General features: G+C 43.9%; 1 protein-coding gene across 3 annotated transcripts in view; it reads left to right on the top strand.

Moving 5' to 3' along the window:
• Positions 1–22,488, top strand: part of LOC147107549 (uncharacterized protein CXorf38-like) — a 44,377-nt gene extending 21,889 nt beyond the window's left edge. Inside the window, exons 3-6 of one of the 3 annotated variants that reach the window (XM_086006646.1) lie at positions 13,949–14,098; positions 15,290–15,469; positions 15,764–15,935; positions 20,208–22,488. In XM_086006646.1, the coding sequence (XP_085862772.1) occupies positions 13,949–14,098; positions 15,290–15,469; positions 15,764–15,935; positions 20,208–20,224 (519 nt within the window). In that variant the 3' untranslated portion in view covers positions 20,225–22,488. The remainder of the gene's footprint in view (positions 1–13,948; positions 14,099–15,289; positions 15,470–15,763; positions 15,936–20,207) is intronic. The other 2 variants (XM_086006645.1, XM_086006647.1) reach the window with 2 other exon arrangements.
• The last annotated feature ends 2,311 nt before the right edge of the window (positions 22,489–24,799 follow it).

Raw genomic sequence — 24,799 nt, 5'->3', positions numbered from 1 at the left:
CGCCCCCCCCCCCCCCCCCCCCAGCCCACCCAGCCATTTAAAGTGCTATATGTTATTTATTCATCTATCTAGCTTTGATTTTGCTATGGATACCAACACATACACTGGAGCAATTGGGAACAAGAGCAGTCTATTCGGGTGATCAGCCTGCTCCTTCATTTTTGTAAACCATGACATCTCTTGCCCTTTTTAATCCCAATTCCCTGCCTTTTCTCCAAATGCTTTAACACCTTTACTTATATAGGAATATAATTATGAGCTAAGGTTCAGCTGATATCATGAAGCATGAGAGCAAACTTTAAATGCTTTCCAACAGTCATCGTAATGCTGAGGTGACATTTTTGCTTGAAAATTTCCCTTTTTTAAAGCAGTGTTTTTTGTCCAATTTTTCTTCCCCTTCCTGACGATACTGATTCAAGGGTATGGATCAATGGGTGCTGACAGCTTTCTGATACCTCAGCCATTTTTCATTGAGTCTAGATTGAGTGATTCCAGGCTATTTGACTGTGGGTGATATTTCAACCAAGCCTCACTTGATGTCCACACATGACTACTTTCACTGGAAAGTGATCAGGAGTAGCAACACTGGCTTAATTCCCTTCCCTCACTCCCCAGATTTAGCTGTATCGTCAATCGTAGCACCCTGTCTGCCAGCCTGACTCTGCACCGCTTACTCAGCACAAAATGGGAAATGATTGTTGACTCTTTCTGGTCTGTCTCTACCTCACTGCCTCTTCTCTCGACCCATCCACGGTGTCTAAATTGTCAGATTGCTTGTTCTGGATGAGCAAAAATTTTCTCCAATTAAATATTGGGAAGACCGAAGCCATTGTTTTCAGTCCTAGCCACAAACTCCGTTCCCTAGCCACTGACTCCATCCCGCTCGCTAACATCTGTCTGAGGCTGAACCACACTGTTTGCAACCTTGGTGTCATATTTGACTCTGAAATGAGCTTCCGACCATATATACGCAGCATAACAAAGACCGCCTACTTCCACCTCCGTAACATTGCCCATCTCTGCCCTTGCCTCAGCTCATCCGCTGCTGAAACCCTCATCCATGCCTTTGTTACCTCTAAACTTGACTATTCCAACGCACTCTTGGCTGGCCTCCCACATTCCACCTTATGTAAACTTGAGGTCATCCAAAACTCGGCTGCCCGTGTCCTAACTCGCACCAAGTCCCGTTCACCCATCACCCCTGTGCTCGCTGACCTACATTGGCTCCCAGTTAAGCAGCGCCTCGATTTCAAAATTCTCATCCTTGTTTTCAAATCCCTCCATGGCCTTGCCCCTTCTTAGCTCTGTAATCTCCTTCAGCCCCACAACCCCCCCGAGATACCTGCGCTCCTCTAATTCTGCCCTCTTGAGCATCCCTGATTATAATCGCTCAACCTTTGGTGGCCGTGCCTTCTGTTGCCTAGGCCCTAAGCTCTGGAATTCCCTGTCTAAACCTGTCCGCCTCGCTACCTCTCTTTCCTCCTTTAAGACCCTCCTTAAAACCTACCTCTTTGACCAAGCTTTTGGTCACCTGCCCTAATTTATCCTTATGTGGGTCGGTGTCTTTTTTTTTTGTCTCAAAATACTCCTGTGCAGCGCCTTGGGACGTTTTACTATGTTAAAGGCGCTATATAAATACAAGTTGTTGTTGCTGTTGTCTCACTCAGTACCAACCAGGTGATGGCATTTACTCCCTAAACTACTGGGGAATTTTGAAGTATAATTGTTAGTGAGACAGTTTTACATTTGCCCTCTTTGTATATTGTGAGTGGGTTTTGCATTGGATATGGATTATTAGGATGTGCAGTATGATCTATGCTCCTGCCCTCTGGAACTCTCCGCCTTGCCACCTCACTCCTGTTTTCAAATATCTCTTCAAACGTTTGGTCCAACTAGTCCATGTTGGCTTTTATCCTCCTCATGAACAGCAGTCCTAATCTCGTGTACCCTCCCTATTTCCATATCCCTTTATCCCTCTTTCCTTCAACCATCTATCTAACCTATTCTTAAATGTTGATGTGGTCTTTGCTTCAATCAATAATTCCAGTCATGCATTCCACAGTCTCTCAATCCTTTTTGTAAAAAAAAAATTCTCCTAAATTCTGTCTTAAATCTCTTAGGTTTAGCCTAATGTCTGTGTCCCCTTGTTCTAGACCCACAATCAATGGAAACAGTCTGTTTCTGTCTACTCCATTCCATTTCTTCATAATTTTAAACACCTCTATCAAATCATTCCATAATCTCCTCTGGTTTAATGAAAACAGCCCCAGTTTTTCAAATCTTTCTTACCATAGGCAGTATCCTTGTGAATCTACGGCGTATCCTTGTTATTGTCTCAACCTCCTTTCTATAGCGCAGAGCTGCAAAACTGTACTCAGTACTCCAACTGTAGTCTTACTAAGGTTTTATATAGATTCTCCATTATATCTCATCTCTAAATTTATATTCTATACCTCTTGCCATAGGGCAGCACAGTGGCATAGTGGTTAGCACTGTTGCCTCACAGCGCCAGGGACCCGGGTTCGAATCCGGCCTCGGGTGACTGTCTGTGTGGAGTTTGCACATTCTCCCCGTGTTTGCGTGGGTTTCCTCCGGGTGCTCCGGTTTCCTCCCACAGTCCAAAGATGTGCAGGTTAGGTTGATTGGCTATGATAAATTGACCCTTAGTGTTAGGGGGATTAAATACGTGGGGTTACGGGGATAGGGTGGGATATGTGTTGGTGTAGGGGTTACGGGGATCGGGTGGGATATGTTTCGGTGCAGGCGCGATGGGCCGAAATGGCCTCTATCTGCACTGTGGGGTTTCTGTGATTTCTGTGAAAACACAGTATTCCATTAGCTTTCTTTATGGCCTTATCCACCTGATCTGCTGCTTTTAATGTCTCGTGAACCTGAACTCCAATTCCTTTGCTCTTCCACATCATCCAGCATTCCCTCATTCAAAGTATAATTTTTTTTTTAAACAAAACATGCCACATCACGTTTACTGCCATTTTTTGTCTATTCCACCATCTTATCAATATACCCTTGCAGATTTTTTTGGTCCTCAATTATTTACTATACCTGCAAATTTGAACACCACTCTCTCTTGCCTTGTATCCAAATCATTGATAGACACAGTGAACAAAAGCGGACCCAGAACAGAATCCTGTGTGACACTTCGACCCACTTCTAACCCCTCTGAAAAACTGCCCTTAATTCCTACTCTCTGTTTCCTCCCCTCTTACTAGGTCTTAATCCAATTTGTTTCCCTTCCCTTAATTCCATGACCATAAATCATCTCCAATAGTCCCCTGTGTGGTACCCTTGTTAAAAGCTTTCTCAAAATCCATATGCACCACATCTACTGCATTTCCTCTATCCACCATATCTGTCACCTCCTTAAGGAACTCTATCAGGTTTGTCAAACACGATATTCCTTTCTGAAAGCCACGTTGGCTGCTTCTAATTTATTTTCTCTTCATTCTGACATTTAGTGATTTCATCTTTATTTTAAAAATTCCAACATTTTTCCTATCACAGATGTTAAATGAACCAGCCTGTAATTATGCAGGTTAGCTCTATCTCCCTTTTTGAAAATGGGTATTGCATTGGCCACTCTTCAGTTCTCCAGCACACATCCGCTCTCAATAAAACCCTGAAGTATATTTCAGATTTCCAGCATCCGCAGTATTTTGCTTTTTGTCCATGAAGTATAATTTCTAGGACCGTTATTTCTTCACTCAGGATCCTTGGATGTGTCCCAGCGTTTTGTCTTCCTTTAGCTTAACTAACTTCTCTAATACTTTTGCTTTTAGTTGTTATGATATTTGTCATCTCACTTCTAATTAATTCAGGATTCACCTTCTCCACAACCGCCTTCTCCTTTGTAAACATTAAAGCAAAGTACTTGTTAAGTATCCCTGCCAATTTCTACTTATTCTCTACTAATTCACTGGGGGGAATTTTAAACCTCAAGAACAGGCGGGTAAAGAGTTAAAATTTTAGATTTTTCGATCGGGAGCGCAACCCGGCTCCATTTCTGGGTTTAACGGAGGTGCGTTGGGATGCCGACGAGAAACCTACTTGCCGAAGTTGGGGATTTAATTATTGTAGGCTGACTGGTAATTATTGGCTCAATTAATGTCCTTGGGAGACATTACTGAGGTCTTTGCAAATTGACCAGGGAAACGGAGGTGAGTTTGAGCAGCAGTTCAGGTGGGTATTTAAACTTGTCATTGTCCCATCTGAATAAAAGATCACTTATTGCAGCTGGTGTTTCAGTTCCCTCCGGCAAGCGTTTGGCAGAGATGCTTGTGTGGATACAGCTTTTTTCAACCTTGGAAGCTTTCAAAATGACAAGATCAGGATAGAAGGTGCATTGCACGTGTTTGACAGCACATCAGAAGAGGAAGACCATCACCATTTACGGCAGCGATGACGTGCTGGGTTGGGATTAACAATCATAGAATCATAGAAAGTTACAGCACGGAAGGAGGCCATTTCGGCCCATCGTGTCCGCTCCGGCCAACAAAGAGCTATCCAGCCTAATCCCGCTTCCCAGCTCTTGGTCCGTAGCCCTGCAGGTTAGAGCATCCCAAGTGCACATCCAAGTACTTTTTAAATGTGGTTAGGGTTCCTGCCTCTACCACCCTTTCAGGCAGTGAGTTCCAGATCCCCTCAACCCTCTGGGTGAAGAAATTTCCCCTCAAATTCCCCCTAAACCTTCCACCAATTACTTTAAATCTGTGCCCCCTGGTTTTTGACCCCTCTGCTAAAGGAAATAGGTCCTTTCTATCCACTTTATCTATGCCCCTCATAATTTTATACACCTCAATAAGGTCTCCCCTCAGCCTCCTCTGTTCCAAGGAAAACAGACCCAGCCTATCCAGTCTTTCCTCATAGCTAAGATTCTCTACTCGCGGCAACATCCTTGTAAATCTCCTCTGTACCCTCTGTAGTGCAATCAAATCTTTTCTGTAATGTGGTGACCAGAACTGCACGCAGTACTCTAGCTGAGGCCTAACTAGTGTTTTATACAGTTGAAGCGTAACCCCCCTGCTCTTGTATTCTATGCAATAAAGGCAAGCATTCCGTATGCCTTCTTAACCACCTTGTCTACCTGGCCTGCTACCTTCAGGGATCTGTGGACATGCACTCCACGGTCCCTTTGTTCCTCTACACTACTCAGTGTCCTACCATTTAATGTGTATTCCCTTTCCTTGTTAGCCCTCCCCAAATGCATTACCTCACACTTCTCCGGATTAAATTCCATTTGCCACTGTTCTGCCCACCTGACCAATTTATTGATATCTTCCTGCAGTCTACAGCTTCATTCTTTGATATCAACCACAACCGATTTTAGTATCATCTGCAAACTTCTTAATCATACCCCCTATATTCAAATCAAAATCTTTGATATATACCACAAAAAGCAGGGGACCTAGTACAGGTAGACTATCCTTTATCCGAACTTCCGAAAACCTCTAAAAACCGAAAGTTTTTTTGTTCAGCGTAAGTCGTGCGCACGACATGACCAGAGTGGCGCACGACTTACGCTGAGCAGGGCAGAGGGTCACAGAGTTCCCTCCTGGGTAGGAGATTGCAGGGCGAGCTGGGCAGTGTGGAGGAGGTACCGGGAGAGTGAACCCAACAATACAGCGGCCGGTCCGATAGCTGCAGCGGCCCGTCCGATATTCTTTTCTCCCCTGACCTGACCCGCGGCCCGTCCGATATTCTTTTCTCCCCCCGACCTGAACCGAACTGAGGCCCGTCCGATATTCTTTTCTCCCGACCTGACCCGACCCGCGGCCCGTCCGATATTCTTTTCTCCCCCCCCCCCCCCCCCCCCGACCCAACCCGAACCGCGGCCCGTCCGATATTCTTTTCTCCCTGCCCCCCGACCCGACCCGACCAATATTCTTTTCTCTCCCGACCCGACCCACGGCCCGTCCGATATTCTTTTCTCCCCCCACCGACCACCCCCCCCCCCCGGGACCCCACCCTGACCCCCCCCCCCCCCCCCCGACCTGAACCGCGGCCCGTCCGATATTCTTTTCTCCCCCCCCCCCCCCCCCCCCCCCCCGACCTGATTTGCGGGCCAGCTTAGTAGGAGTCAGCCAATATCCGGCTTTCCAGAGAAGCAGGAAGGGGAATGAGACACGGAACAGTCGCAAGAGGTAGCCTGAACTTTTACAATTTATATTAAATACAAATTTCCCAGTCTTATAATAATACCTTCTGAAATCCGAAAAATTCTGAGAACCGAAACTCAGCTGGTCCCAAGGCTTTCGGATAAGGGATAGTGTACCTGTACTGAACCCTGCAGAACCCCACTGGAAACAGCCTTCCAGTCACAAAAACACCCATCAACCATTACCCTCTGCTTCCTGTCTCCGAGCCAGTTTTGAATCCAACTTGACACTTTGCCCTGGATCCCATGGGCTTTTAACTTTGTGACCAGTCTGCCATGTGGAACCTTATCAAAAGCCTTGCTAAAGTCCTTATACACTACATCATCCGCACTACCCTCATCTACCCTCCTTGTTACCTCCTCAAAAATTCAATCAAGTTTGTCAGACACGACCTTCCCTTAACAAATCTGTGCTGACTATCCTTGAATAATCCGTGTCTTTCTAAATGAAGATTTATCCTGTCCTTCAGAATTCTTTCCAATAACTTTCCCACCTCCGAGGTTAGGCTGACTGGCCTGTAATTACTCGGTCTATCCTTTTCTCCCTTTTTAAACAAGGGTACCATATTAGCAGTCCACCAGTACCATACCTGAAGCCAGAGAGGATTGGAAAATGATGGCCAGGGCCTCTGCAATTTCCTCTTTTGCTTCGCTTACCAGCCTGGGATACATTTCATCCGGGCCTGGGGATTTATCCACTTTTGAAGCTGCTAAACCCCTTAATACTTCCTCTCTCGCTATGTTTATTACATCTAATATTTCACACTCCTCCTCCCCGATAGCAATGTCTGCTTCGCCCCTCTCCTTTGTGAAAACAGATGCAAAGTATTCATTAAGAACCCTACCGACGTCTCCTGCCTCCACACACAGATTACCCTCATGATCTCTAATAGGTCCTACCCTTTCTTTAGTTATCCTCTCACTCTTAATATATTTATAAAACATCTTTGGGTTTTCCTTGATTTTACTTGCCAAGAATCTTTCATGCTCTCTCTTTGCTTTCCTAATATCCTTTTTAATTGCACCCCTGCACTTTCTGTACTCCTCTAAAGATTCTAGAATATTTAGCCCTTGGTATCTGTCATACGCCTCCCTTTTTTTCTTCTACCCTGTATGTCTCTAGACATCCAGGGGGCTCTAGATTTGTTAGTCCCACCTTTTTTCTTTAAGGGCACATATTTGGTCTGAACCCTCCGGATTTTCTCCTTGAAAGCCTCCCACTGCTCTGACACTGATTTACCTTCAAGTTGCTGTTTCCAGTCCACTATGGCTAAATCCCCTCTGAGCTTAGCAAAATTTGTTTTTCCCCAATTTAGAATTTTTATTCCTGGTCTATTCTTGTCCTTTTCCATAACTACTTTAAATCTAACAGAATTATGGTCACTAGCACCAAAATGCTTCCCCATTGATACGCTTTCTACCTGCTCAGCTTTATTCCCTAAAACTAAGTCCAGAACCACCCCCTCCCTTGTTGGGCTTGCTACATACTGGCTAAAAAAGTTCTCCTGGATGAATTTTAGGAATTCCGCACCCTCTATACTCTTCACACTAATTTTATTCCAGTTAATATTGGAGTAGTTGAAATCCCCTACTATTGCTGCCCTATAGTTTTTGCACTCCTCAGAAATTTGTCTACATATTTGTTCTATCTCCCTCTCACTGTTTGGGGGTCTGTAGTACACTCCCAGTGGTGTGATCACCCCTTTTTTGTTTTTCAATTCGACCCATATGGCCTTGTTTGATGATCCCTCCAACATATCATCCCTCCTCACAGCTGTAATAGTTTTTTTAATCAACCCCCCTCCCTTTTTACCTCCCTCACTATCCCGTCTGAAAATCCTGTAACCAGGAATGTTGAGCTGCCATACCTGCCCCTCTTTCAGCCACGTCTCTGTAATAGCTATAATATCATAGTCCCAAGTATCTACCTGTGCCCTCAGCTCGTCTGCCTTGTTCGCTATACTCCTTGCATTGAAGTAGATACCATTTAGTACAGGCAAACCTCCTTGTTGACTAATATCTAGCCCTTGATTCCTCTGTCGTTTAAATTTACTTTCTACATTTTTGTTTTCCAATTCCAGTTTTTCTTCCCTCCCTATTGACTCTATACTTGGGTTCCCATCCCCCTGCCAAGCTAGTTTAAACCTTCCCCAACAGCACTAGCAAACCCTCCCGCGAGGATATTGGTTCCGTTCCCATTGAGGTGCAACCCGTCTGGCTTGTAGAGGTCCCACCTCTCCCAGAAATTGTTCCAATTCCTCAGGAATCTAAAGTCCTCCCTCCAAACAATCTCTCCAGCCATGCATTCATCTGCTCTATCTTCCTATTTCTGTACTCACTAGCATGTGGTACTGGTATTACTGCCTTTTGAGGTCCTATTTTTTAAGCTCTTTCCTAGCTCCCTAAACTCTGCCTGCAGGACCTCATCCCTCTTCCTACCTATGTCATTGGTACGGATATGGACCACGACCTCTGGCTGGTCACCCTCCCCCCTCAGAATGCCCTGCAGCTGCTCAGTGACATCCTTGCTCCTGGAACCAGGGAGGCAACATACCATCCTGGAGTCACATCTGCGGCCGTAGAAACGCCTGTCTGATCCCCTATCACTATTGCTCTCCCTTTCCTCTCTTCCCCCGCCCCCCCCCCCCCCCCCCCCAAGTGCACAGGAGGGGCGGTGCGCAAAAAGGGAGGTGCACAGGAGAGGGTCCAAGGTCGCAGGAGGCACTACCCACATCTCACGGTTTACAGATAGAGGCTCAGCATCCTTGACCTCTCGGAAGAGTAGTGCTTCCGCAGGTTGAGGTTGTCACGTCAAGTGGTGACAGACCTGGTGGCTACACATTACCACTGGCTGTGAAAGTGACCACCGCCCTCAACCTTTTCATCTCTGGATCCTTCCAGGGCGTTACCAGAGACATATCCAGGATCTCCCAGTCGGCTGTACATAAATGCATAAGGTAGGTCACTGATGGCTTATTTGCCAGGGCTGACAATTATGTAAACTTGCCCAGTGATGATAATCACCAGAATGAGCGGGCACTCTGATTCGCCTCTCTGGATGTATTCCCACAGGTACAGAGTGCCATCGACTGCACACCCATGGCAATCCGAGTACTATAAACCAAAAAGGCTATTCATCCTTCAATGTGCAGCTGGTGTGCAACCACAAGAAGAGGTTCATGCAGGTCTGCAGCAGATTCCCTGTGAACTGTCATTATCCATTCATACTATGGCAGTCCAACTTTCCAGACCTGTTCGTTCCAGGAAGCAGACTTGAGGGCTGACTCATAGGAGACGAGGAATACTCCCTTCACACTTGGCTCATGACATCTGTGAGGAACCCCACCAATGAGGCGCAGGAGAGCTACATGAGCCACATGACCACTAGGTGTGTCATCGAGCAAGCCATTGGAATGCTGAAGATACGCTTCAGGTGCCGAGATAGGTCTGCAGGCGCCCTTCAGTACTCACCAGCGAGTGTCTCCAGAATGATAGTAGTGGGCCGAGTCCTGCACAACATTGCACAGCAGAGAGGATTGCAGGTGGAGGAGGACAAAGGGTCTTACCACTCATCTTCGGATGAGGAGAATATGGAGGAGTAGGAGGAGGATGAAGATGGGGCATCCATTGCCTCACCAGCCGCTTACATTGCTGCCTGGGAACATAAGAACATAAGAAATAGGAGCAGGAGTAGGCCATTTGGCCCTTCGAGCCTGCTCCACCATTCAATAAGATCATGGCTGATGTTCTACCTCATCTTCATTTTCCTGCACTATCCTCATCCCTTGATTCCCTTCATATTCAAAAATGTATCGAACTCTGTCTTAAATATACTCAATGACTGAGTCTCCACAGCCCTCTGGGGTAGAGAATTCCAAAGATTCACCACCCTCTGAGTGAAGAAATTTCTCCTCATCTCAGTCTTAAATGGCCGACCTCTTATTCTGAGACTGTGACCCCTGGTTCTAGACTCTCCAGCCAGGGGAAACATTCTCCCTGCATCTACCCTGTCGAGCCCTGTAAGAATTTTGTATGTTTCAATGAGATCACCTCTCATTCTTCTAAAATCTAGAGAATATAGGCCTAGTCTACTCAATTTCTCCTCGTAGGACAATCCCCCCATCCCAAGAACCATTTTGGTGAACCTTATGTTGCACTCCCTCTATGGCAAGTATATCCTTCCTTGGGTAAGGAGACCAAAACTGTACATAATACTCCAGGCGTGGTCTCACCAGTGCAGTATATAATTGCAGTAAGACGTCTTTACTCTTATACTCAAATCCTCTTGTAATAAAAGCCAACATACCATTTGCTTTCTTGATTGCTTGCTGTACCTGCATGTTAACTTTCAGTGATTCGTGTGCAAGGACACCCAGGTCCCTCTGAACACCAACATTTCCCAATCTCTCACCATTTAAAAAATACACTGCTTTTCTATTTTTCCTACCAAAGTGGATAACTTCACATTTCTCCATATTCATTATATTTCATTTGCCATGTTCTTGCCCACTCACTTAGCCTTCTGAAGCCTCTTTGCATTCTCCTCACAATTTACATTCCCACCCAGCTTCGTATCATCAACAAACTTGGATATATTACATTTGGTCCGCTCATCCAAATCATTGATGTAGATTGTGAATAGCTGAGGCCCAAGCACTGATCCTTGCGGTACCCCACTAGTTGCCCTAATATCGTGAAGGTTGTTCTCATGTAAAACCTAAGAAATGAAATCCTGCAGTTTGCTTCCCGCCACTAGGACCAACCCCCCTCCTCTTGCACTAAACAGTCCTTCAACACTCATCCGCCCATTGCACATCCGCCCAATGGGTCCCATCATGTATTGACATTCATCATGAAAGAAGAAAAAGCCGAGTTGGCACTCGGGATGCAATAATGAGAAAGATGTGGAAGTGGTGCTAATCAATAAATTTTATGTGGCATTATAAAAAAAAAAGTTAACAACAACATTTGTCAAAAACACCCATGTGCAGACCTTTGGTGAACTTGTGCTTCCCAGCACTTCTACATGTTACATCCTGTGTGGCGTCAGCAAAGGTTGAGGCAGGCTGCCAGATCCCTGCCCTGACTGCTGAGACGCTTTTGGCCTATGTCCTCGGGGTTTTGGAGCCCCCGAGGGCCCCGCCAAAGACTGCTGCACCTGCACAGGGGCAGACTCGGCCATCAGGAGATGAGGCAGCATGTCGAGTACTGGATGGGGTGGGGTCCACGGGTGAGAAGTGGGAGCGCTTTGAGTGGAGTTCCCACTTCCATGTCCCCTTTCACTATCATTCCTCTCCTGGGCCAGTGCCATGTCGCTCCTACCACTCTGCTTCAGACCAGCTTGGTGGAGATCAGTGATGCATTGTAAGGCCACAAATAAGGAATCTGTCATCCAGTTTAAGGTGGCAGACAAGTTGGCATCCAAAGTCTGCACGGCTGTGGTCACGACCTGCATGGACTCATTCAAGAGCCGTGCTTGAAGCTGCATGGAGGCGGCCGCTCTGTCTATGGCAGACATTCTCACAATTCCCTGTGTCACCAATCCACTAGCGAGCGAGTTGGACTCCTCCATCCTCTCTGCTATTGTGGAGAGTGTGTGTGGCACGTCTGTCAGTACTTGGCTAAGTTGCTGATGCACCTCTAGCATTCTCCTCAACAATAGCCCCTGGGGTTCAGCATCTGTGTCCAGCTTAGCAGCGCTTGGAGAGGATTGCGCTCCCCCAACGCGGACTCTCTACAGCTGTCTCTGCCACCAGTATCTGCTCGTGCTCGCTTGTGAGGTGTGAATCACCAGGTGAAAACCCAACTGTCTAACTGGACCCACTGAAGTCTGAGTATCTGCGCTGGTGCATAGCTGTACCTCCTGTGACAGTACACCCTCCAAAGGAATGAGGTCCTCTGCGGGATCATCCTCATGGATTTCTTGTGACACTTGTACATGTGAAGACCCTGGAAAACAAAACAAAGGGATATGATTGAGTCGTGGCAAAGTCACAGTCTTGACAATCACCGTTCAGTCATTGATGAAATAAAGTCAGCGTATGTGTGTCAGAAATATTTGTAATTCTGTCACCAGCTTTCTGTGAACGCCCTGTCTCTCCATCTCCGACTGAGGGACGCAGATGTGTCACTTATCTCCAGGGCCTTCTCCTCTGCATCTGTAAGCTGGACTATGTGTGGTGGCTCACCTGCAGTCCTGTCCCTCTCCCTGGCGTTTTGCACTCTCATCTCCTACAAGGGGCGAAAAAACAGACCCGTGAGTGAGTGAGGGTCAGGTATTCACCCGATGGATGCAATGCATTCGATGAGGGTGACTGTATGACAGATGCATCACATTGCATAAGGATTGGGGGAAGTGGCAACATGGGGAGGTGATAAAATGCATAGAAAGTGAAGGCTGGGTGCTGCTGAACGTTGAGTGGGTGTGAGGAGTGATGTGCTGGAGAACACTTAGCAAGACAGAGTGAAAGGGTGGGTGTGGGGGAGCTTACAGGATGTCGTTGATTCAGCAAACGTACTCGCCTCACTTTTCATGACCTAAGTTTTCATTCCTAAGTTGCACCCAAGACCGGAGCACACTGCTGCTGGTGCTCACCACCTCAGCTACCTCTAACCATGCCTTCTTGGTGAGAGCCACAGGTTTCTTCCTCCTGTCGCTGGGGAATGTACATCCCTACTGCTCCTGACTGCACCCAGCAGTAATTCCAGCAATGCGTCATTGAATCTGGGTGTTGCCTTTGCTCTATGTCCACCGTCCATCCTGAACACCTCCAATTTCCATTTTGTGCACTGTCCCTTTAAATACAGCTGAGATCGCATCATGCGGGTGTGCATCACGTCCACTGCACAGCTTGGAGACGCGAAACCCAGAAGTTAATTGGCACAATTTAGTTGAGATTGCAGATTCCCACCCACTCATTTGAATTCCGGGTTTCGCCTATGCAATTCCACCCCCCAGCTCGGAAGCTGCCTTCATATTGATATCCAGCCCATCGTCTCCTCTTAGGGGTTCCACCTCACATTTAACTATTCTGTTTTTACTGATATATTTGTAGTGATGATCTGCACTTGAATATCTAAAATTAAGTTTCATGTGTAGGAATGTCTAGTTCCTATCAAAAGATTGAGGTCCACTCAGGCGATCAAATAAACGAGGTGGAATGAAAATTAACAGAGTTTAACGGATAATTACAGGAGAACATCGAATATAGGTCTAGTCAGTTCGGAGGCTCCACGAGGACTGCTTGGGCAGTCCCCTGGCTGATGTCATGACGTCATCACGTTTTTCCCACCGGTGGGGGATCACATTATGAACAGCGTGACGTCATCGCATTTACCCGCGCTATTAAAGTGATCGCGTTCTGTACATGTAAACAGTGAAAACAAAGATACAGACTCAGGCTGTAGCTAACATATTATTAAAGGGAATTATATACAATTGATCGGAGTCCCTTAGTGGCTCCGCCACATGCGCCCCCCCAGAATTGTCTTTAACAGCAAAAGTAAAACGGCGAGGAGGCCTGACAAGCCTGTCAGAGCAACTTCTGTAGCCTTGAAGCGCATTTTATGATGCACACTACTTTTTCTTAAAGACTTCTAAATTTGAGTGAACAATATTTGATCTAAAGTTCACCCAAATTTAAAAGTCTAGTTATGTCATTGATTGTGAACTTTATGTAACTGGAGACACATTGCTATGGAATGGTGCATTCTGTTGGATGCAGAAACACTGAATGTTAATTTATACCGACACATGATTCTGATGTTTATGTTCAGGTAATTAAATGTCGCAATGATCTGATGCATTCTGTTGAAATGAGCGTGTCTGCAGAATGGTTAGATAACTGTAGACAGAAGATCCTTGTACTTCTGCAGGAATTTCAACACATCTCTGAAGCAAAAGCAGCAAACAAAATGATACAAGAGGTAACTGTAATATAAATACTTTTTATGAAACAAGTTTTTTTTAAACAATTACTGTAATATTACTTTGAGTACTTATAAAGCCAGTGCTTGCCATAAAGGCTCAACCTCAGAACCACTTTTGCTTCAAGCATCTGAGTTGTAAAGTGAAGAAAAATATAGTGGGCAATTAAAAAAAATTATTAGTTGATCTCCTGTGGCATTGCCCATGGATAAAGAATTAGTAAATAAATAAGTCGGGTGCTCCACTTGTTGCAGGTAGATAGATAAATTTGTGTCTTTGCATACCTCGGTGCAGAAATAAATTTGTGCATGCAACCTAAATAAATAAATGTGTGTTGCACACTTCTTGCAGTTAAATGAATCTCTGTGTTTAGCACCTGCTTCTGGCACTGATTACAAAATAATTAGAAATAGGTGCGCATGAGAAACATGCATAATATATACTACATATATAATGTATACAAATTAGAAATATGTAATTATAGAAATGTATACAACTATATTTATATAAATATGAAAAAATTATATATTAATAGTGTAAATACAACTATGCATATTAAAATGTATCAATTAGAAATATGTTTAATTGCATTTATAAATCCTATAATTGTAAATGTCATTTAAAAAAATTGAGAGTGCAAATGAATAAATATGATTGGATAGCTCTTATTTCCTTTTTGATTGTTCAGTGCTAACCATGTGATCAGTCAGATGGTTATCAGCAGCCAATTGGATTACCAAAACCAAAAGGTTGTCATGGGATATTCCAGCCAACCTCACCTTCCATCTCTACAACCACGCAATAAACTCGGAGAGGTGAATGTTTCAAACAATTTAGCTACTGGTTCTGTAAACACCCACTTTGACTCGGAGCATCCAATCCCATTCTCCAGCATCAGCTTGCCTCCCAACTGTTCCCTTCATGTTTCTGGATATATTGGCTTTGGAAGGGGTGAAGCGCAAATTTATCAAAATGATTACCAGGGCTTAAAGGGTTAAATTATGAGGCCAGGTTGCATAAATGTGGGTGACTTTTCTACAGGGTCAAATAATAACTTACTTTTAGACCTCTGCTTGTGCCATTTTGAACTGCACGTTCACAGTAATAACTAACACTAAAGATTAATTGTTAACAAGGTAATGTGTAGTTTCATGTATAATTTGAGACAGGTTCTGTTGTTGGACCAATAGATTGCATCATCCGACTGGCAAGTTCAGATAACAGGAGCCGATGCAGTGGATACTGCATTGAAGCTCACAGATGAGGAGATCAATGCTGGAGAAATCTTTAATGTTGAATTAGAACTTATTAGAGAATGGGTGCAGGAGCTGTGTCTCACACTGGAGGAACAGGAGGCTTTGCTTGCACAGGTAGAGTAATCATACATTCATGGTTTTAAAGAAATGATCCTTGCAATACCAAGTTGTTAACAAAAATATTATTTTATTTATGGATGTCTGAGTGCATCAGCTCAGAATCTATATGTGTTTACCTTGATGCTGTCAGTGGAAAATGTAATTTTTATTTGTTGTAAGGTATGCATATCTACAATTTTTTTAGAAAATTTTGTTTCTGAGAGAAAGTAAAAATGTATAATGTATCTTTTCCTCTTTTACTCTCTTGACTGCGTATTTCACTATCTCATTCATTGTTTTGTTTTAAAGCACTTGAACAGTTTGAATACATTCAAAGAATTTTTGAAACAAAATAAAAAGCTTGAAAGTGTGCTTCACAAAGAGCTGCAGCAGTTGTATACTCTTGAGAAAAAGCTGAAAAGTGGCATGGGGCCTGTGAAAGATCAAGATGTAGGAGAATGGAACCTGGAGGAAAAAGAAGGTAACAATGGCAAAGACGTGTTTATTTTCTTCACTCTTTTGCTCTCCGGTTGAGCATAATTAAAAAGTGCTTTCTCTACACGTATCCTGTATACATTATTTGAATATAAACCCAGACAGTGTGTGTTGGCAGACTGTTCAACTATAGGGGGCATTACAGCGGAGGTTGATTCTCTTCTCATCCAACACCCACACTTGTGCATTTTCTAGTAGTAGATTACTGGATACTGATCAATAGTGGGAATCTTAGCTAAGAACAGATATCTCCACACAGACCAGGAATTATATTTGCAATCTTAATATCACGAATGCCATGAATGGCATTTACTCACTGAAGTCCTGGGGGGTTTGTTTGTAACAGTTGTAGCAACTAAGTAAAACAAAAGTATTCACTCATTCCAGGTAAATTCTATAATCCCTGAGCCTGTTTTGTGTCAATTCTGGTAATCAGGGCCCCTTGTGTTCCGCAATACCAGGATTAAAGAAACTACCGCAAAACTTCTAGCAAGGAATTTCTTTCCCTCCCACCCCCATGTTGTCCCCCCCCCCCCCCCCCTTTGTTTAGCATTTCGGTTGCTGTGGCCATGATTTGCTCCATGTTTGGCTCTGGCACAGTGCACTTGTGATCAATGTAGTTGGCAAGTGCAGAGTGGGAACCAAACACTGGACAAGTGGGGAATTTCTGAAAAAGGACTAGAGCTGAGATAAAATGGCACACCAGCTCAATCATACCTTGTGTGATGAGTGAGTGAAACACTAAGAGACATTTTTATTGCTAATAGCTATTAATTGAGTGATTATAGGATAAAAATGTGAGGGTCCTCTTGGCTAGTTTGTATAGGAAGTGGAACATATTTCCTTTATCAGAAATTAATGTCCTAGAAATTAATGGTGATATGAATCCATGATATCTAATATTCAGCAACTTTTGGGAGTAAGATCCATTACAGTGATTTTGGTTGCTGCCAGGTGTTTGCCACTCAATGTGGCCTTGTGTTTTCTGCACCAATGTCCTGCATTTTGGGTGAGTCTGCATCCTCTCCGTCCTTTGGTGGCTGGGTGCCCTCTATAGCACCGACAGTCTGCTGCAGAATCTACATTCCCTTAGCACAGCACCAGAAAATGCTGGAAACACTCAGCAGGTCAGGCAGCATGTGTGCATGGAACAGATAAGACATTTTGGGTATGGACTCTTCATCAGAACGGAAAGGTATTAACAAATGAATAGCACTTAAAAAGGAACAGAACCGGCTGAGGGGGGGGGGGGGGAAAACCCAACATAACCATACACATAGGAAAAGAAATAGAATCACCCTGTAAAGTGCTTAAGTGGAAAACAGAAGATGGTTAACTGGTAGACATGATATTAGCATTAGACAATAGGAGGTATAATGAAAGAAATCAAAGAAATGAAGTGCGCGTGAATAACTAAAGTGGTCAGGACAGGCAGGTAGAAAGGGAAGCATGAAAACTGGCAAAATGGAGCAGGCTCCAGTGGTCCACAGCCTGGTAGAGAAAAAATCAGATCAACACCAAGGGTGCAGACCACCTCGGCTGCACAGTGTCCCAATGGGGGGCAGTGGTGGTTCTCACCTCAAACATCAACCCACTCCTTCCCCAGAAATGCCGGTATACCCATCCCACACTGCCAGCAATTCCTGCCAGTAAGAAATGGGAGCTATAGTTAAGATCTGAAGTTTTTAAAGTCAATGTTGAGGCCAAAGGGCTGAAAAATACCTAGTAGAAAGAGATGGTGGTGTTCCGTGAGCTTGTGTTGAGCTTCATTGAAACCATGTAGCAGGCCAAAGATAGAGAGGTCAGAGTGGTAGGATGGAGAATTAAAGTGACAAGTGACAGGGTCCTCAGGGTGTTCAATCTTTATGTCTTAGTGGGCCACAGAGGTGTGTAGCACAGAGGCTTGGGGACCACACCTATATAAATCTAAATTCACATATATCTGATGCTGACAGTAATGGCCCAGAGTTTCTTGGAGTGCCATTGGAATGGCAGATAGATGGCATTTGGATTGTTTTACATCACAAAAATCTCAGGAATTTATAGGGTAAGTGAGTTACACCATTATTTATACAGCACCAGAATTTCCTGGGACTTTTACGCCACTCCACCAATATCCTCACCGAAACAGTGTAAAATTTATCATAGCTCTGCCCCTCAATCAATTCAATGGTGATCGCAAATTTCCTGGATTTAGGCCAGTTTTCTCGCTGCAGCCTTTTAGACTGAAAAATAATAGCACAGGTGAATCTATTTAAATTCATGAGTTCAAAATAATTGATTAAAGTAAAATAAAGTCCCTGCTCTTGATATTTTTAATTCTTAGCTAAAACCCAGCAAAACACTTCATTGTGTGTTTGGTTTAGTATGTTGTGTGCATAGTGTAGGGCACTGAAGTAGCTACTCCTGCCATTGATGAAAGTGAGATTGGGGGAGAAAATAGTTTCTCATTTACGGGCTCAAAATGGTCAGTGCGCTCGCAGTGAGGACCAGAAGCCAGAGGCCCAAGGCTCGTTCAAAATTGGGTCTCGGGCCTGATCCAAATAATTCCGGTGAGCTGTGGGTGCCTGTCGGGCCTCCTTTGGCAACTCGCAGGTTTCCTCGGCACTAATCTGGGCCGACTGAGATGTTGGCAGCGGCTCTCGGGTAGGTCTTTGGAGGAGGGGACAACGAATGGGAGGGGTACGAGTGTAGGCCAACAGCAACCCACAGTAATGATGTGCAACCAGAAAGAGCACTCCTGCTCCTCCTGGCTCCACATAAAGGTAAGTTTAAAAAGAAAAAAACTTAGATTTATGTCGGCAGCCTCTAGCAGTTCCCTTAGGGTTTGGCTGCAGAAGGATCTGGAAAAACGGCGTGCTGTCAGTTTCTGACGAATTTCAGAGATTCCTGAAAACTGAATACAGCAGCTGAGTGTGTCCATAACTCGAGCAATTTTCTGCAAGTGATCAAGTTCAGCATTGTGAAAGGATTTGAAATTCAGAATTCTTTGACTCGGGTCATAAATATTGATCTGCTTAATTCATTCATTGATGTAGATGGGGTAAGCCATTGCCTGTGTCACATCTGAGGTCCCTGATTCACCATTATGCTCATGGCAACATATTAAAATTACTTTTCCAGGAAATTTTGGAGTAAGTTTACAATGGGAAGATCAGGGATAGAAATAGCATAATTTATGGCATAAATCGCAGATCGTGTTGTTCAGGAAATTCTGCACCATTACATCTTGGTCTTCTGTTTAGAATTTATCCATCAATAAAGGAACACTGTTAAAAACAACTATGCCCAAATCTCCAGACCCACAAAATTCAAACAGTAAAAAATAGAATAAGAATTATAAGCAAAATAGGATTGAGATACCTGGACTTCAGTTACAAAGACTTGAGGGCCACAGTTGCCCTAGAACCACTGCTTCAACACTCCTGCCCTATTCCATTTGAGAATTTAACCATTCAGGATATATTTTCATTTTTCTTTTTCCCCCCACAATGTACAATTCACATTTATATACATTATAGGGATCCACTTAAGTTTGATAATGTAATAGCAGATACCTCTTAGCTATATAGCTGATTTCCTACTGAAGTTGCTGGTTGAGGACACCAGACATCAACTGTGGGGTACCCATGTTCTGACATTTCTGGGTTGTACATTGGAGTCACAAGCCAGTGTTTTTAGACTGTTACTGAAATATCTCAATAGCCAGTTATACAGATGGTTATCTCATTCAAACATTGCAGCCACAAGAAGGAGTTATGTGCTGATCATCATTATTGGGCATTCAGATGTAGGATTTTTGGGCATCACATATCTGCTTATTGAGGGAGTGTAAAGGGAAATATTCTAATTGGATGGCCAACATTGGGATGCGGGGTGGGTGGGGGGAAATGGATAGGGAGAGGAGGGGACAGGACTGAAAATCACAGTAAACCTTGTAGCTCAGTTTTTTTTATATATAAAGGCTGCGCAATGATCGCTGGAGGCTCTCGCTGCTGCCATTTGACAGGCTTCAAAAGTTATGTAAATGAGGGTAGCACTCCCTACCTGCAATTTTGTGTGGTTTGGCCCAGAAATGTAACGTCATCACTGAAGGTCTGTCAGAAATGGCTGTGTTTGTAGTTCAGAATTTCTTGCAAGGTGTGCTTAGCTTGTCGGTAAGTGTGATACTACTTTGTTGGGTTGCTTTTGTTGCATTGTTTTTTGTATTCAGTTTATTTTTGCATTTTTGATTTATTTTCTGGTTTTTTTTACCTAGCATTGAAGAAAATTTAAATCTGCATTTAAGCACCCTAAGATGGCCCTTTGGAATTCCTCTTGCAGTCAGAGCTAGAAGACGAGGACGCATTCCACAGGAATGACCATAGACCAGCCCTCCTGCATTGAATTGGTTTGCTCTGCTCTGACCTGTCCTACCCAAGGAGCTGGGTCGATACACCCTGCCACCGTTGGACATGTGTGAGGAGATTTGCTTTTGCTGTCTACACTTCACTAAGGAAGCAGCTTTGGAACTTTGCTGTGTCTTCAGTCTGATCTTCAAACTTCATCCATGAATACAATACTTGTTTTTTTTTTTTAAATAGTGTCTCATAATCTTCTCCTGTCATTCTAGTCAATGTACATTCTACATGTGGGGGTGAACTTCTACACAGTTGCCTCCTTTCAAGCTGCGTCGGGTGAATGCAAAAAAAGTAGACTGTACACTGAATTTTCAAGCAGAAAGAAACATTTCTTTAGAAAGAACATTGACATTTTTATAATTTAGATTTCTTCATAATTCCAGCTAATGCGACCTTGGATCATGGGGTGAAGATTCAATGACCTGAAGTCAAAATTGATAGTTTGTCCCCTAAAAATTCTTTTAAAATGTAAGTTTGTAAACTATTAAGTTTTTAAAAATGTATGTACTATCATTAACTTCTTGCTAAAGGAAAAGTATCTTTTATGTGTTATGGTTCTTAGAAATGTTGCTGGTTCACATCACTAGAATCACCTTTTAAGGAGATAAGTTGACTTTACCCATTAATGGGAGAAAGATTTAATGCCTTCAGCTGAATAATGTTTGTGTATCAAATTTTCTTTTTTTATTGGACAATCTAGTGCTGTGCTTTCGAGCAAATCTTTGTCTCCTGAACAATATTAAGTAATGCAGGAGTACTGCCAATATCTTTCAATCTCTCGTCTTCTCTTTTAATGAGTGATCTAGTACATTCAGCTGCCTTCAGTCTCACGAGTTTAGGCCATAAGATGATTATGTAATTTTTTTCACATCCAATTTGGACTCCAAGCCAGTTCGACTCTGTTGAACAACTTGTACATTCCTCCTATAACACTGGGTCAGACTTTTTCTAAGTTGTCATGAACAGCATCTATGGCACCCATCTAAGTTCTTCCACTGTTTGATTCCAATAGCACTTGGAGGTACATAGTAATTACAATATGGAAGCAGGCTATTTGGCCCAACAAGTCTGTGTTGGTGTTTATCCTCCACATGAACTAGTTAAACATCATCTTGAAGGTGGTGACTATTTTTCAATACTTTTGGCTTGTCAATTTTTTTAAAAGTTATACCCAAATGTTAAGGCTCCATGGCTGCTGACAACAATGGAGGAGTTTCCGTCCATCCAACGTAGCATAGGTTGGTCTCTGCTTTATAACCTATTAATTTCTATAACCTAATGAGCAATAGCTCAATTAAATAAGCATGGAGGAATGATCTGAAGTTACAATCTCTGATGACCGGAAGGCAATGCATTTTGTCCTTGAAACCATGGCTGCCAGAATTTGTATCGGAGAGTGCTGATATATACCTGAACCGATTTAATTGCCAGTATATCACATTTTCTAACTGCTAACCTTGTAAGAAAAAATCAGCATGGATTCAGAAGGAGAGAACATAAGAATTAGGAGCAGGAGTAGGCCATTTAGCCCCTCGAGCCTGCTCTGCCATTCAGTAAGATCATGGCTGATCTTTGACCTCAACTCCACTTTCCCACCCGATCCCCATATCTCTTGATTCCTCTAGAGTCCAAAAATCTACCCATCTCAGCCTTGATATATTCAACGACTCACCATCCACAGCCCTTTGGGGTAGAGAATTCCAAAGATTCACAACCCTCTGAGTGAAGAAATTCCTCCTCCATCGCCATCTTAAATGGCTGACCCCTTATCCTTAGACTATGCCCCTAGTTCTAGACTCTCAAGCCAGGGGAAACAACCTCTCAGCATCTACTCTGTCAATCCCCTTCAGATGTTTCAATATCACCACTAATTCTTCTAAACTCCAGAGAATATAAGCACAATCTACTCAATCTCTCCTCATAGGACAACCCTCTCATCCCAGGGATCAATCTAGTGAACCTTTCTTGCACCACCTCTAAAGCAAGTATGTCCTTCCTCCGATAAGGAGACCAAAACTGCACAGTACTCCAGGTGTGCCCTCGTCCGCTCCAAAGCCCTGTTAAATTGTGGTAAGACTCCATTACTCTTGTACTTGAACCCCCTTGCAATAAAGGCCAACATGCCGTTTGTCTTCCTAATTGCTTGCTGTACCTGCATGCTAACTTTCTGTGTTTCCTGTATGAGGACACCCAAGTCTCTCTGAACACCAACATTTAATAGTTTCTCCCTGTAGGGGGTGGTGTGTTGAGTAAGCTTTGCCCATAACTGTTTTGAGTGGTTCGAATCGCTCCCACACCCCTGGGTTCTAGACTCCGGACTTAGGTACAGGCTGCGATATAAAATTGGAGCAGACAACTGGTTTGGTACAAGAAAACTGTGTTTATTAGAGTCACAATAAAATTACACACTTAGATTACTGGAGTAGTTACAGACATTCAAGAGTACACTTAATTAAGAATGGGGAACACTTGGCACAACGAGGGAAAATTCACAATAATCCCCCTACCCTTGTCCCACCCCCAATATCTAACTAAATTGTGCTAAGAGGGGCCAGGGACTATGCTCACCAATAGGGGTTTCTTGACCGTTCGAATCCTGTCAGTTAAGCCGGTTGCATTTTGGGGTTCGCTCTTTGGGGCCTACCGTTGCCACGTGGTCCCAGTCTTAGAATCTGCGAAGATTCTTCAGTTGGGTGGAGTCCGCTGATGCGGTAAGGGCGCGGTTGTGGATTTGTCTGGGTAAGTACCTTTCCTTAGTTAGAAATAGGGAATAAAGTCTTTGTTGGGTACTTTAGCTTGTAGAGTGGAAAACTTCGGGTTTTGTTCTGGTGGTGGTCTGGTCGTCGAGTTTTGTTGCGGCTGGGGTTCGGTTGGCGGTCTTTGGTGTCGGCTCGGTCGCGTTGGCCTAGATCATTACCTGTGTAGTGGTAATGATCTGAAGGTATGGTTTACCCGGCCCTTTGTTACAACGCTCATGGTCAGTCCTCGTGTCGGGCTGCAGTTGCAGCCTTGTTGTCTTCAGTCGAGCCTGCCCCACCGTGTCCCCTCGCCGTGATGTTCCGTGAGCCTTCCGGTTGAATGCCACTGTGTGATGCCTTGGTTACCGGAGGGCCTACAATTATACTGGTTTTTGAGTTTGTTATCTGTGCGCCAAATCAGGGTTAGTTCTTTGCCTGATTTTTGGCGGGCTAGTTAAGGTGATTATAGCCGTTCACCTTAACTGGTTTTTGGGCAGTTGTCCCGTTGCTAAATGGTTTTTAATGTCTCGGTGTTTGTTATGCATAATGTAAATCGGTGTCTTCCTGGCTTGGTAGCTAGTTCGAACTGTAAATGATTATTTATGCAGAGGTTTGATGGGCTTTAAGTTTGTGCAAGATTAGGTCTTTTCCTGAGTTGATTCGTTTTAAAGGGAAGAATGCGTGTTCTGTCCAATTCCAATTCAAATGCTCTCCGTTAGCTGTCTGGTTTGAAATAACAAATCAAAGCTGTCTCCCACAGGCCCAGGCATGTCAGGTTTTAAGGTTTTGAACTTGACATGCTGTTTGCAGGGTCCTGCTTTAACCTTGCAGGTTTTGCCATGAAGTCCAAAAGCCATTCCCTTTAGGGTACCCTTATTAATAACTTGTCCTTCAGGGTCCCTTATTAATAACTTGGGAGATGTGGGAATTTTGAGAATCCTACACTCCCCATTTAAAAAATATTTTTATCTATTCTTCCTACCAAAGTGAATAAACTCACATTTCCCCACATTGTACTCCATCTGCCACCTTATTGCCCACTCACTTAGCCTGTCTATATCCCTTTGCAGGCTCTTTGTGTCCTCCTCACGGCTTACTTTCTCACCCAGCTTTATATTGTCAGCATCTAAGTCATTAATATAGATTGTAAATAGCTGAGGCCCAAGCACTGATTCTTGTGGCACCCCACTAGTTACAGCCTGCCAACTGAAAAATGACCCGTTTATCCCTATTGTTTTCTGTCCGTTAACCAATCCTCTATCCATGCTAATATCACCCCCAACCCCATGAACCCTTATCTTGCATAGCAACCTTTTATGTGGCATCTTATCAAATGCCTTTTGGAAATCCAAGTATACTGCATCCACTGGTTCCCCTTTATCTACTCTGCTAGTTACATCCTTAAAAACGTGAATAAGTTTGTTAAACACAATTTCCCTTTCGTAAAACCATGTTGACTCTGCTTAATATTATGATTTTTCTAAGTGCCCTGTTACCACCAATTCCTTAATAATGGATTCCAGTATTTTCCCGACGACTGATGTTAGGCTAACTGGCCTGCAGTTCCGCTTTCTCTCTCCCTCCTTTCTTGAATAGCGGGGTTACGTTTGCTACCTTCCAATCCGCTGGGATGGTTCTAGAATCTAGGGAATTCTGGAAGAGTACAACCAACGCATCCACTATCTCTGCAGCCACCTCTTTTAGAACCCTAG

This window comes from Somniosus microcephalus, chromosome 14 (assembly GCF_052327205.1).
Source record: "Somniosus microcephalus isolate GS21.2 chromosome 14, FLI_Smic_1.0, whole genome shotgun sequence".
Classification (NCBI taxonomy): Eukaryota; Metazoa; Chordata; class Chondrichthyes; order Squaliformes; family Somniosidae; genus Somniosus; species Somniosus microcephalus.
This window is presented reverse-complemented; position numbering and strand designations above follow the sequence as displayed.